At 35.6% G+C, this 12,822-nt stretch overlaps 1 protein-coding gene across 2 annotated transcripts in view; it reads left to right on the forward strand.

The window, feature by feature from the left end:
* The window catches only part of arf1 (ADP-ribosylation factor 1), a 152,783-nt gene that overhangs the window by 137,688 nt on the left and 2,273 nt on the right, over positions 1-12,822 (forward strand). For both annotated transcript variants that reach the window (XM_067363822.1, XM_067363821.1), the window contains one exon: positions 12,649-12,773. In XM_067363822.1, coding sequence (XP_067219923.1) covers positions 12,649-12,773 — 125 coding nt within the window. The remainder of the gene's footprint in view (positions 1-12,648; positions 12,774-12,822) is intronic.

The raw sequence follows: 12,822 nt of genomic DNA on the forward strand, positions 1-12,822 counted from the left end.
CTTAATGCAGAACTTAGGCTTCAATCAAGTCAATTAGAGAATGGAATTTACAGAAACGGAGATTTAAAATCTCTTGTTTAGCTTTTACAACCATCATCTGTGCATTTGATGTACAGGCTAAGCCACACTCAAGAATAGAGGTCTGGGAATTGAGTAACTGATTTATAGAAATGCCTGCATTTCAGTTCTAACTATTTAGTTCAATTTGTCATTAGTCATATGTTGGAAACTAGGGGGGCCCCCTAGTTTGCAACAATGCCAAAACGCTTTGTCCAAAGAGACCAGTTACATCACTGAATAGGTCTCACTTAAATTTGGAATTTGAATGATCAGAAATTCTATTACTTGGTGTGTGACTAAAGCCATGCACATGTCCTGCATATTACAGTGTTTCCATTATACCTCAAAATGGATACAGTTAAAAAGGAAAAGAAATTACAACAATTTCCCTTGTCCTATATGTATGAAGGTGAATGATGTAGGTTTGCATTATGTGAATAATTTTCGTCTGGATAGTCTTATGATCTATGCCAGGTAGAGATGTTGTGAGCTTGTAGTGTGTGTTCTGTATGTTTGTGTAGAAGATGGGTGGTGTCTTTCCTACCATAATTTGTGTTGCATAATTTAGTTCCAGTTTTACACTGGGAGGCCATGTATCTATTAGTGTCATGGGATGGCCTCTTGAAGTTTCACCCCCATCTCCTGCATGTGAAGTTGTGTATCATGGCTCAATACAGGTGGGACCAGAACCTTGTGGAATCTGGCCCTTAACATGGCAGCTGTTAATCCTGAAAAGGAAACAGACACACAGGAAAAACAGTTGATCTTGAACCTTTAAACAAATTGCATTAAGATAGATGGTGCCATCTTGGTTTTTCTTAAATGGTCTAATCCAGGCAGTTGTTGCAAATTGCTTTAATCTGTTAAGATTGTATGCCATTAGAAGAAAAATTGTTTTAGTTTACAGAGACATAGATCATTATTATGATTATGTTTCTGCAAAGAAAAGACCAGATAAACTGAATGTTAGTGGTCAGATCTGACTGCTGGCGTTTAAGCATGGTCAGAGAATCTTACATCTTGAGTTGCTATTGCAGCTGTGCTTACACAGTCTATTGTGTTGTGAGCATTATCACACCCGGGTCTCCTGGGGGAATCTCACATTAGTTAGATCTGTGATTAGGACACCAGATCACCTTTTGTGGTGTTGTGCTGTTTGTTTAGCAATCAGTATTTATGGTGTCATTCAAATACTTGACCATTTGGACCTCTGTGGTCTGTAAAACAGAAGAGTTTCTGCCTGATATTAACATTTCACACAACTTTAATTACATGTCCAGTAAAATAACTTCCCTGATCAGATCCCATATCATCCAGCGCCCTCAGAGAGGAGTTTGCTAACACTTGTCCACTTTCTCTGTGGTTTTGTTGCAAAGGAAAATCAAAACTTATACTTCCTTTTGTCACTGGGTTACAGATCAATAGAATTTAATTTTTAATTCATGTTTTGATCTTGAATGGATTTAGCCTATTCAAGATATGACAATCGGGTTGATTGTTTTAGTTGTTAAATACTGGCCATTGTAATTTTTCTCATTAAAGATTCTTGCACAGATAGACGATAAAGAAGTTCTTTTCCATTAATTTTATGTATTCCTTCCATTTTTCTTAACAACTTATTTAATGCAATTGTGAAGCACATTGTAGCCTTATGGTGATTCTATGCTCCTGTGCATGGTTTAACTGCAGCTATATGGAAGATAGCTGAGTGTTCCATTTAGGAGACAAATAAATTTAACACAGACACACAGGTTGTACTATTTCAGTACTAGTTATTCCAACTTACACAAGACACATGGTCTAGAATGCATAGCATCTAACCTCAAACCTAAGTTTGTCAACGGATCACTTACAGTAAGGCAGTCATGTGTTTTAAAGAATAAATTCAACTAGTCTATTTGCACATGTAGCACAAACAACTAGAATGTGTGTTCTGTGAGAACAATGTGTCTAACACAATTACAAATTTGAATCCTTCCATTGATTCCTCATAATTCTCGCAGCACTAATAATGCTCCCAACTTCTGTCTTCATTCTAGTTCCATCTTACTACATTCTAATTTCTTCTGCTCCTCTCAAATCTTTTCTTCTTCCAAACCATTGCTTGAATCATCATGAGATTAAAGGCCATCCCTGGCCATCATAATATAATATATCATGATGTGATCATAATATAAATTATATTAAAATAGTATAAATTAAAGAATAATTTTATTTGCTGGTATCAAAGGGTCTTGGCTGAGTAATTTGTGAAGAGTGACTTGATATCACCTCACTGATCTTTTTAGAAGGCATTTGGCCCTGCAGCTACAGCTGTGATCACATTGTTTTGTGTTCACATTGTGTCAACAGGCTAAACTGGAAACAGTTATAGACTTTGATGCTGTGAAAATTGGGTCAAATCATTTGCTCAATTTTAAGATTTTTGTGACTACAATATAGAATTGGACACAATTTTCTTATTTTTTTGGCTAAGATGTTATCAATTACACTCCTCTAATCTATTTGGATATGAAATAAAAAGGTTGGACAAACACAGGTCTGATTGAGAGCACAAAGATTAATTGTTGTTCTGTTTGTTTTTTTCAGTTTCTTTTGAGACACTGAACAACATACAAGAGTGCAATAATTTTAAAGTCTAATAAGACCAAGGTAAAAGATATGTTTTATACTTTTATGAAACAAAGACAAGCTGAGCATGTCCTCTGAATGGGTGAAACCCTCAGGCTTGGTTACAAGTCTCTCAGTAACATTATTATTATCATTATACACATCAGTTTTAACATTTAGTGTATTTTCCCAGTTGCAGTCTCTCCAGGACTTCTGCATGGCAGCAGTTCTCCAGTACTGAGACAGAATTATACCCAAACCTTTTCTTTTGAAAACTTTTAGTTTTACAACATTGTTTTGTCCAGCTTTACATTCCACACACAAAGGATTTCAGTGAGAGATTTTTCTCCCTTGTCATCTTTTTTGGTTTATCCAATCACAAGATTTTCCCACAACGTGACCATTTGCTTATTTTCAGTGTTGCAGCGTTGTTGCAGCAAGGCAAAAAAACATGTAGCTGGGCATTCTTTATCTCAGAATTTAGGTTTCAATTTACAGTCCTCTGTTGAATTCCAGAATAAAATTTGGATGATGTTATTCCAATTTTAAGGTTAATCTCTTGTTGCTTAGGCAAACAAGGAGATCTTTAAAGTTTAAAGCAAGGGATATCATTTCTCATCTACGCTGCTGCTATCATGTCCCTGATAACATGTGGTTGTCTAATTCTCCAGCCCCACCATATTTCGGTCTCCGGTCTTAAGTCCATGGGTATGCTGACCCATTCTACAAATGTGTAGGATGCAATTATCTTTTCCTCAACACTTCTAAAAGGCAAATAAGAATGGACTTACCACAGCTGAAGAAAGAGAAGATGATCAAGCCTCTTGTTGTAAATCCCAATTTTCACACTCGCCAACAGGATATGGGAGATCACGGAGGGAATGTCACCACTTTGTAAGGAACCCCCCACCGGCCCAAAAACGGAGTCCGACGGTGTTGGGCAAAGGTTAAAGCGTGTATGCCTTTTCAGCGTCTCTGTGAAGTTCACTTAATTTCACTCATTTAATCTGACTCCAATTTCAAATGATTCTTACACTTTGGTTGTGTTTCGAATTAGAAATTCATCATTAGTTATGCATTAATTTAGATATTTGATGATTCTGGATATTCCATATTTCAATTGTTCAGTCATTAGGGACCCGATGCCGCACAGAGATACTCGTCCCGGGATTTCGCGGTAAACTCACGGATGCTTTATCTCAATTTTCGTTTAGCAGGAAAATCAAGCCTTACAATGATTTAATGACTCGCACTTTAAGCTTTGTTCCTGAATGAATCAGCTGAAACGCAATGACTCACTCATTGACAGTGACTTGCTGCCACCTATTGGCGGTATTAATTTTAGTATCTGTTCAGTATTTTTTTATTTTTTTTATTTGAAATTTCAAAATATCAATATTCAGCATTTTGTTTAAAATATGATTTATGCAGTTGTAACTGCAGTTTAAATCGCACATCCCTATTATATATACACAATGTTTAACACCATATGTAACTAGACAGTCATCAGCATATGTACATTTACTCAACGTGCAAAGTTGTGTTTTTGGAAAATATCTGTAGTGTCATGTGCTACTCAAAAAAAATGGACTATGATGTAAATATTATTCCCATTTCAGAATGAGATCCCAGACTGTGCACTGTTCACCACTGTAACTTTTGGTAGTGACACAGACACTGCATCTGAGGGAGAGCAGGAGAGCACAGGCAGGGTTGATAGTCTGACTACAGTTGAGGCAGATTCTAATATGGAAGCACAAGTGATGGTTCAGAGTGACACACCTTGTACTGACAGCACTGTAGATGCAACTAACATGCCAAAACCCCTTACACATCTGTTTGATGAGAAGCATAGTTTGCTGTCACAAGCTGAACTACAAAAGGAGTTGGATAAAATCATGCAAACCATCCCTGCTTACTTTAGTGAACTGAATTGTAACCATCTCCAAAAGAGTACACTGGGTCAGTCCTCTTGTAAACAATGGTTTAACCTGTTAACTGTCACCCCCACTTTTTGTTTTAGACAAGAAAATGCACTATCCAAACTTAAATGGTTGTAATTCAAGAAGTCTTTGGAGTATAGACATAAGGCTGGTCTTGTTTTAAAAGAAAAAAAAGTTATAGAAGTTTGTTTATGAAAATATAAAAATGTTAAAATATAATATTTTATATTTTATATAAAATATATATTTTACAAAACAAGTTTTACTCTAAATCTGCAAGGAAATCAAAGCCAAAAATCTGAACAAGTTGTGTTCCAAATTTCAGGTTAATATCTCAAAAAATTAGCTTTCAGTAAGATTTTGTTTGGGCGCAGTACCACACTTTTTCACTAGATGACAACCAAGCTCCATTACTGACCATATAAAGGCGCCTCCATTTCCATATATGGTTTGAGTGATCTGAACCATATATTTACATTATTTTCATACAATTTATGAAGTAGACATCCTATATAGAAGTAGTATGGGAAGTTTGGCAGAATTTGATATGAATTTAGCCTCTAATAAACATAAAAATAACATGCATGTGGGTTATAGATCGCCGCCACAATCATAAATGTATTTTTTTTTTCTATTAAAAACATTTTTAGACCTTTTTTTTCTCAAAAAATTGAATGGATGTTATCATTTGGCATGAAAACAAACATGTTTCAACCAATCTTTAATGATTTTTTATGTTCATCGCTATTTCAAAATAAAGGTCTGAACATGCCTTATGAGTATGAAAATATGCTTGTTGCAAATTGATAAATTACTGCTCCTCTGTAATTTATTTTGAAAACCATGATATATAGTTTGTCAAGATTAGTTTAGGTTTAGTATAGAATATTACTGTTTTAAATATGTAATGGCTGTGGGCCCACCGGGCCCATGACAGTTAACAGGTTAAGCAGAGACAGGGCCGAATCACTGCAAGTCACTTTAATGAAGTGTTAAAATGCAAGACAAGTCATGTTAGCATGGCATCTAAAATCATGGGCTACACATCAAGCAGAAATGCACCAGCCTTAGCTTGGGGTAAGAACAGTGAAAAACTAGCTAGAGAAGCCTTTACTTCAAACCAGATGACTTGTCATGACAGCTTATCAGTGGAAGAAGTTGGATTGGTAGTAAATCCAAAGTTTCCTCATTTAGGCGCCAGCCCAGATAGAATAGTTCATTGCAAATGCTGCCCACCTTCTACACTTGAAATAAAATGCCCCTAAAAAATATGCAAATATGTCCATAACTGATGCTATTAAGAGCAAAGATTTCTGTCTAGGGAAAAACTTTGAGCTTAAAAAGAACCATGCATACTATGCACAAGTTCAGGGTCAAATGACAGTGTGTGAACTCAAAACTTCTTTCTTTGTCATTTGGACAACAGAGGACTGCCACACTCAGAAGGTAGAGTTCTCTGAAGAGTACTGGGCTCAGATCAGGCCAAAACTGGATCTCTTCTACAGACCGCACATTCTCACAGAAATTTGCACACACAAATTGAAGAAACAATTTCTGATCGCAGAGACTTCCTGTTTGTGTAAATGTAGGTCTGAAACCTCTGTCACAGAGTGCTCTGTCTGTCACAAGGTGTTTCATCTGAAATGTGTAGGCTTAAAAAGGCATCCAGGTGAGCAATGGTTTTGTTCAGCATGTTCACCATATTCTACATAAATGTGAAATCACACACAGCCTTCTTAGTGATCTGTTAAAAGTTAATTTAATTGTTGTGAAATATCAAATGCAATCAAATTCAATCAAATGCAGTACAGCAAATGTTCTAATTAACAAATGTTTAATAATTGCAGATAGTTAGAAAAAAGAATGAAAGATCAAACATAAATCTATATACACAATATATACAATGACACATTTCATGTTTGAAATCTGCCACCAATGTTAATACTGTACACAATCATTCAATTACAGTTTTACTCAGTCGCTTTGGTACATTTCTCGAATCAAACTCACAATTTGCAAAACAGTAAGTGCATTTCTCAAAACAATTTGTACAAATAGCAAAACACCATGGATAACCTGCAAAAGCCACTCTCTTACTCAAAATCCTTAGTTCATCTCTCAAAAGTAAATATCTGTGTCAATGAACATGTCAGTGCCATCAGAATGACAAGTCCTTGTGTCATTGTAAGACAGTCAAATTGTTTAGTCATGTTCTCAATATAACCGTTTACTCTGGAGGGATGTTCTGATGGAAACTATGGCTAAAGTTTTGATGACAATTATTGTCAATTATAAGTTACATCTTAGTGTATGTGTGAGTGTAATTGCAAGAGAATGGAAAAGATTCAAATCTACTCTCTTACTGTTTGTACTGTATTTTATTGACAGAACATGTCATTGAGTCATTGAGCCATGTCGTTATTGAGTCATGTCATGTCATGTCGTCAAGATTCACCTGGGAGCAATTTACCAATTCAGGACAGATTTAGAAAAAAGTCTAATGGAAATATAGAAAGTATAGAAATATGCTTGACATATTATGATAACTTGTTCAACCATTTTGCATGTAAAGACTTATGCTATGAGCTTGTGCCTAAATGTTGTGGGGGGTGAGACTATTCAACAGAGACCCAATATAATACATTTTGATCAACATGACATAAGCAACTGATAATGTAGGAAACAACAGAGAATTGTACATAATCATTTGCATGGATGTACCAAAGCATTTGCAACTTGTTTAACGAAATGAGAAACTGCTTTTTTGATGTGCACAAGTGACACAATGATGTGAGAATTGAACAGATAGTTTTGAAAATTTCAATTCTGATCTGAGAAATGTACCAAAGCGACTGAGAAAAACTGTAATAAAAAATAAAAGGTTTCTAACCACTTGTTAGTGTCTAATGTGTCTTTTTCTACTGAACTAATGACATGTCCAAATTAGATAATGCAGAACATACCAGTAGTATTTTATCAACAGTTGCCACCGTGTCTTTGCGTCTTCATTTGACCAAGTTTATGGGGAGTGTTTGTTGCAAAATGCTGTACTTTTTAATGCGGCTGATGGCTCTTTCCAAATATTCTCATCCTTGACATGTGACGTGACACAGACACTTCCTGTCCTAAAAGCTGCGTCTTTCCATGGGTTGAAGCTGGTATAAGTAGCTGGACTCCTTTCGCAGCAATATACTCAGGGAAACTGAACCCTCGGTCAGCCATGACAATGTCTCCCTCTCTCAAAAGATCAATTAAACCAGATGATTTAGTGATTGTTTTGTCACTGGCTCTCCCACTCCAAGACTTAGAAAGAAAAGTGACTGACCCTGTTGGACTGATGCCAACCAGGAATTTGATGGTGTTGTGGGACTTATAGTTGGAGTATGTCACCGCTCTTGCACTTAGTGATGTTGGTCGGTCAATAAAAATTTCGCTACAGTCTATGATACACCTCACTGAACTGAATGGGGGGGCTTTTGAACAGGCCAGGAAGACTCTTTTTAATCTCTTCCCTGGAAGGCCAATGTACTAGAGAGCTGAAACGCTGTGACATTACGTCTAACCAGTCATGAAATATTGCAGAGATTGTTGCACAACTGCAATGAAACCTGTAGGCAAGATCTTTATGCGTGAGGCCAAGTCTCAGTTTCATCAAGACCAAGTAAAACTGGAGAGGTGTTGGAGGACTCAGCGTTCTCAGAATCCAAGCAGTGGTGAGATAAGTCAGAAGTGCGAAGAACACTTTGGATGAGCGAAGGCCAGTGTAGAAGTGAATGGTTTGATCATCTTTTAAATCCATGTCAGATATTAGTTTTCTTTCACAGGTGAGTGTTTGTACTTTTGACTGTAGGTTTGTCACTTGGTCTTTATAAGATGACTTCAGGTTCTGCATTTATTCAATATCTCTCATAGTGAGATCAGTTCCAACACACATGTCATTGTAGGACTTAACTTCTGTCACATCGATGTCCATGTCCTCAACTTCCTCAGTGGGCTGAACTCTAATGCTTGTCTCAGAGACCTCCGATGCTCGTCTTAGAGACCTCTGATATTGGTCCATCTTTCTGGAGTTGTCAGGTCTGTGAGGAAGTTTTGATGGAATGTAGTCTGGACTTAGAGGGTCATCTGATGGCTTGCCTAAAGACAAAAGTAGAACAACATAATTGGGATAGGCTATAGATTTCACACATCACTGGTTGAAGATAGATGATGACAAAGAAAACATTATGAACAAAACATTAATTGTGTTAATTAAAAATTCACTGCTAGCATGAAATTGTGTTATGTAATCTAAAAATAAACTAGCTAGCTATCAGTATGACCACTTTATACTAACCTGTAAAAAATAAATAAATAAATAATAAATAAATATTTTAGGTATCATGAACAATTAACATTTTACAGTGTTTAATTATTCTAATTTATAACGTTACTATTTTTCACAAGTTCATAATGCACAACACACTTGTCATTTAACAACATTAAAATGTTCAATAATTAACAACTAACCAATGTTAATATTCATTTAATTAATATTTAACTTAACCAGGTTAATGTGTAATATTAAAAAAAGACTTATTGCTTAACACAAATTAATAACAGTCGTGCATTTCGTAATTAACATTTAACAAAATACGTGATGTAAAAATGTTGTTTATCATTCTTTTGTGAAATAACGCCGTTATTGCTATTTACACAATAAAACATTATTGTTAAGTGTTATACATTGCATCTGACAGCTAGTTAGACAATGATTGTAAATTGCTACTTTACTAATTACAGCCCACAGAACATTTAGAAATGGAATGGAAATAAAAACCTGGCTTTTTCACTAAGCGTATCAAAACGCTAGCTATCTAGTTAAGTTACATGCTATATGAAAACAATGACGGAGCCACAATGCTAACTCAAATTATGATTCATCATACTATAGTCTATAGTGAACGTATAGAAATACAAATAATTCAGTGAAATAAATGTTTACTTACCAGAGATAAAATGTGTGCTACATATCCTAGAGTTGCAAGTTGGTATCCAGCCTTCTCTCAACTGCTGCAATCCAGGCGTCGCTTTCTGAAATTAAAGCGTTTAGATTTCCGAAAAACAAAACGCAAGTTAGTTCCTAGCCTGAGAGAGCATCCAACCACCGAACAACACGGTCCTAATTTTAATTTGGACATTTTATTATCTGTAAATTGTCGCAGTATCACCGAACTGAAGCGCCTCCCACCAATGTTTAGAATGTGCGCGCTAATTAACCGGAAACTTCCTAGGACCAAAGACGTCACTTCCTTACTTCGACGAATAGCAGTTAAAATGGTCTATATGTAATTTAGCCTATATTTAAGTAGCTTGCAAATCAATTTTAACCTAATATTATAATGATTGTATAATCTTTATCCTAGTATAATTTACAGCATTGAGAGATTTTTTTTTTTTTTGAGGAAATTTGCCATGTACTGTACCTGATAGGCCCCAAATTAATCAATATTGAATCAAAGGTAATCAAATCGCAAGCCTCTGAATCAATTTATTTTATTTTTTTATTTTTTTTACTTGAAGCAAATGTAGTTTTTTCTATTTATGTTCTTGTCAGAGTGCACCAGAATGCTCACAAAAATCTTCTCCTGGGGGACAATTCCCCCAGACCCCCCTACGACAACTTGGTTCCTACACATCACCTTTACACCTCTTTTGACTGTAGTTTGAAGAGGTTTAGAAACTTTATTTCTAAAATATTTCAGAAACTGATACTGTGCTTGTGTAGGCTACTCATACTCGTAGGCTACTCTATAGAAATGCTTTGATGCCAACAACAAATACCGACAACAGAGCAAACAGCTGAATGGATAAGTCACAGAAGGATGTCTATTAAGTAAATGTGTTGAATTATTAGAATGTTAAACAAATTAAATATTTATGCCTATGTAGCGAGTGGTATGGTCGGAAAGGGAAACTAACTAAGTCACTTTGCCACCCTGTTAAACAGGGAATATATTAGTACCTGTAGATTAATCCCCAACAAAAGTCACACAGGCATGTTGTTTTAAGAAGAGAAAGGCCTAGACGTGAATACTAAATACCAAACTTTATTTCAACAATCAAACACTAATTTAAAAATCACAAAAAAAACGTAAGACCCGGACTACAAACATGAAGCAGAGAAAACATAGAAAAGGAGACCGATGGCAGAAAATCGTTTGGAAGGAGGTGTGGAAATTTGAGTCTGGAAAAGTATGGAATTTTGAAATGGAAAATGTGTAGGAACCCTGCAATACTAATCCCGTGTGAACAGGGCTTGAGAAAGTTTTAGTCGGACTGCTGTAATTACTATATATTTGAATAAGATCAACTAGCCTGTTATTTGTTGCGCTGTCAGCTGTGACCCTCATGATTCTTTTACCAAATCCATGTTTACTTCCTGGTTTAAGAAAGAAACTTTGCAAGTCAAGTGTTTGTTAGGAGTAGTCAAGTGAATCATTTAAAACAAATGGTTCAACCAAGCTATTTGTTCATGATTTTACTATACTACTAATCTGGCCAATATTTAAATGAACCGTGTAGAGCCATCACTGCATGTTTGGACGGTTTTTGTTAGTATTGTCTTGTATTTTGTGGTAATGACTGACTTATTTTTCAGCTACTTGCCAAATAATTAAATTAACATGAAATTGTAATTTGAGATAAAATTATTATATTATCTGAGAATATAGCAAGTGATACAAGAGAAACTAAACTGCTTGGCATTGTAGTTAATTTGTGGTACAGATGAAAGGGTATATGAATTTCATAACAGGGGTATAGTGACCAAAAAAGGGTATGAAAGGTAGGTATTTTATTTGCTCTATGAACAATTCTACATAGACTACCTTATTATACAAAGATTTTCAGACATTAGCTTGTTTTCCATCTTCTGGTTAAAATTAAAGGGTTAGTTCACCCAAAAATGAAAATTGTCATTTATTACTTACCCTCATGCTGTTCCACAATAAAATCAGTGTATCGAATCTGCTGTTCGGAGCGCCAAAGTCACGTGATTTCAGCTGTTGGCAGTTTGACACGCAATCTGAATCATGATTCGATACACTGATTCATTTGTGCTCTGATGCTTCATGAAGCCGTATTTTGAAATCGGCCATCACTAAACAAGTCGTTATTTATTTATTTATTTATTTTTGGCATACCAAACATATTCTCGTCGCTTTAGAATATTAATATTGAACCACTGTACTCGCATGAACCAATTTAAATATGTTTTAGTACCTTTATGGATCTTAAAAGAGGAAATGTCATTTCTCCCTATGGAGGCCTGAGCCATCGGATTTGCAACTAAAATATCTTAATTTGTGTTCTGAAGATGAATGAAGGTCTTACGGGTGTGGAGCGGCATGAGGGTAGGTAATAAATGACAGAATTTTCATTTTTGGGTGAACTAACCCTTTAACGACAAAAATTTGGTCTGCTTTTTGCATTGTTCTGCAGGCTGAATAAAAATGTAAATCCACTGTCTGATAGGTGGTGGCACTTATGGAACAGCAAGAATAGAGATATTTCCCCAGTAATCTCTGTAAACAAAGCAGCTATAAACACTACTTTATTAGGCATTACAAGGAGGGAAGATGAAAAAATGCCATTAAATATTTTCTGAAGACAGTCGGTTCCCGTGTAGAGATACATTTATTCAAACATTCTTTCATATAATCTCTCTCAGCACTCTGCCTTCAGTCATGTTTTCACACTAAATGAAACCAACACTGCATGCTTTTAAATTTATCCCGAGAATTTACAGTGAGTTTTTCAAATTGCGATAACCAAATAGGGTTTAAATGATGATTAAAATATGAAACAATAATACTAAGTGTCTGGAGTTTTTTTTTTTAATCATGGTTTATTGCCAAGTAGGTAACCATTTTTATCCGTAATCTGTGGCTGTGACCAAATATAAAAACGGGTTATTATACAGAACGTTGGGTAATTGGTGTGATGTCAGTTCTATTTTTAAGCTATAATCTGATCTTTTTCTTTTTTTTTTCAGGTCTGATCTTTGTGGTTGACAGCAATGACAGAGAGCGTGTGAATGAAGCACGAGAGGAGCTGATGAGAATGTTGGCTGAGGATGAGCTCAGGGAAGCAGTCCTGCTAGTGTTTGCCAACAAACAGGTGCTAACAGCTTTTAACTGATTACGTGCACTTCTTTCCAATTGTATGT

This window comes from Chanodichthys erythropterus, chromosome 16 (genome assembly GCF_024489055.1).
Source record: "Chanodichthys erythropterus isolate Z2021 chromosome 16, ASM2448905v1, whole genome shotgun sequence".
Taxonomy (NCBI): Eukaryota; Metazoa; Chordata; class Actinopteri; order Cypriniformes; family Xenocyprididae; genus Chanodichthys; species Chanodichthys erythropterus.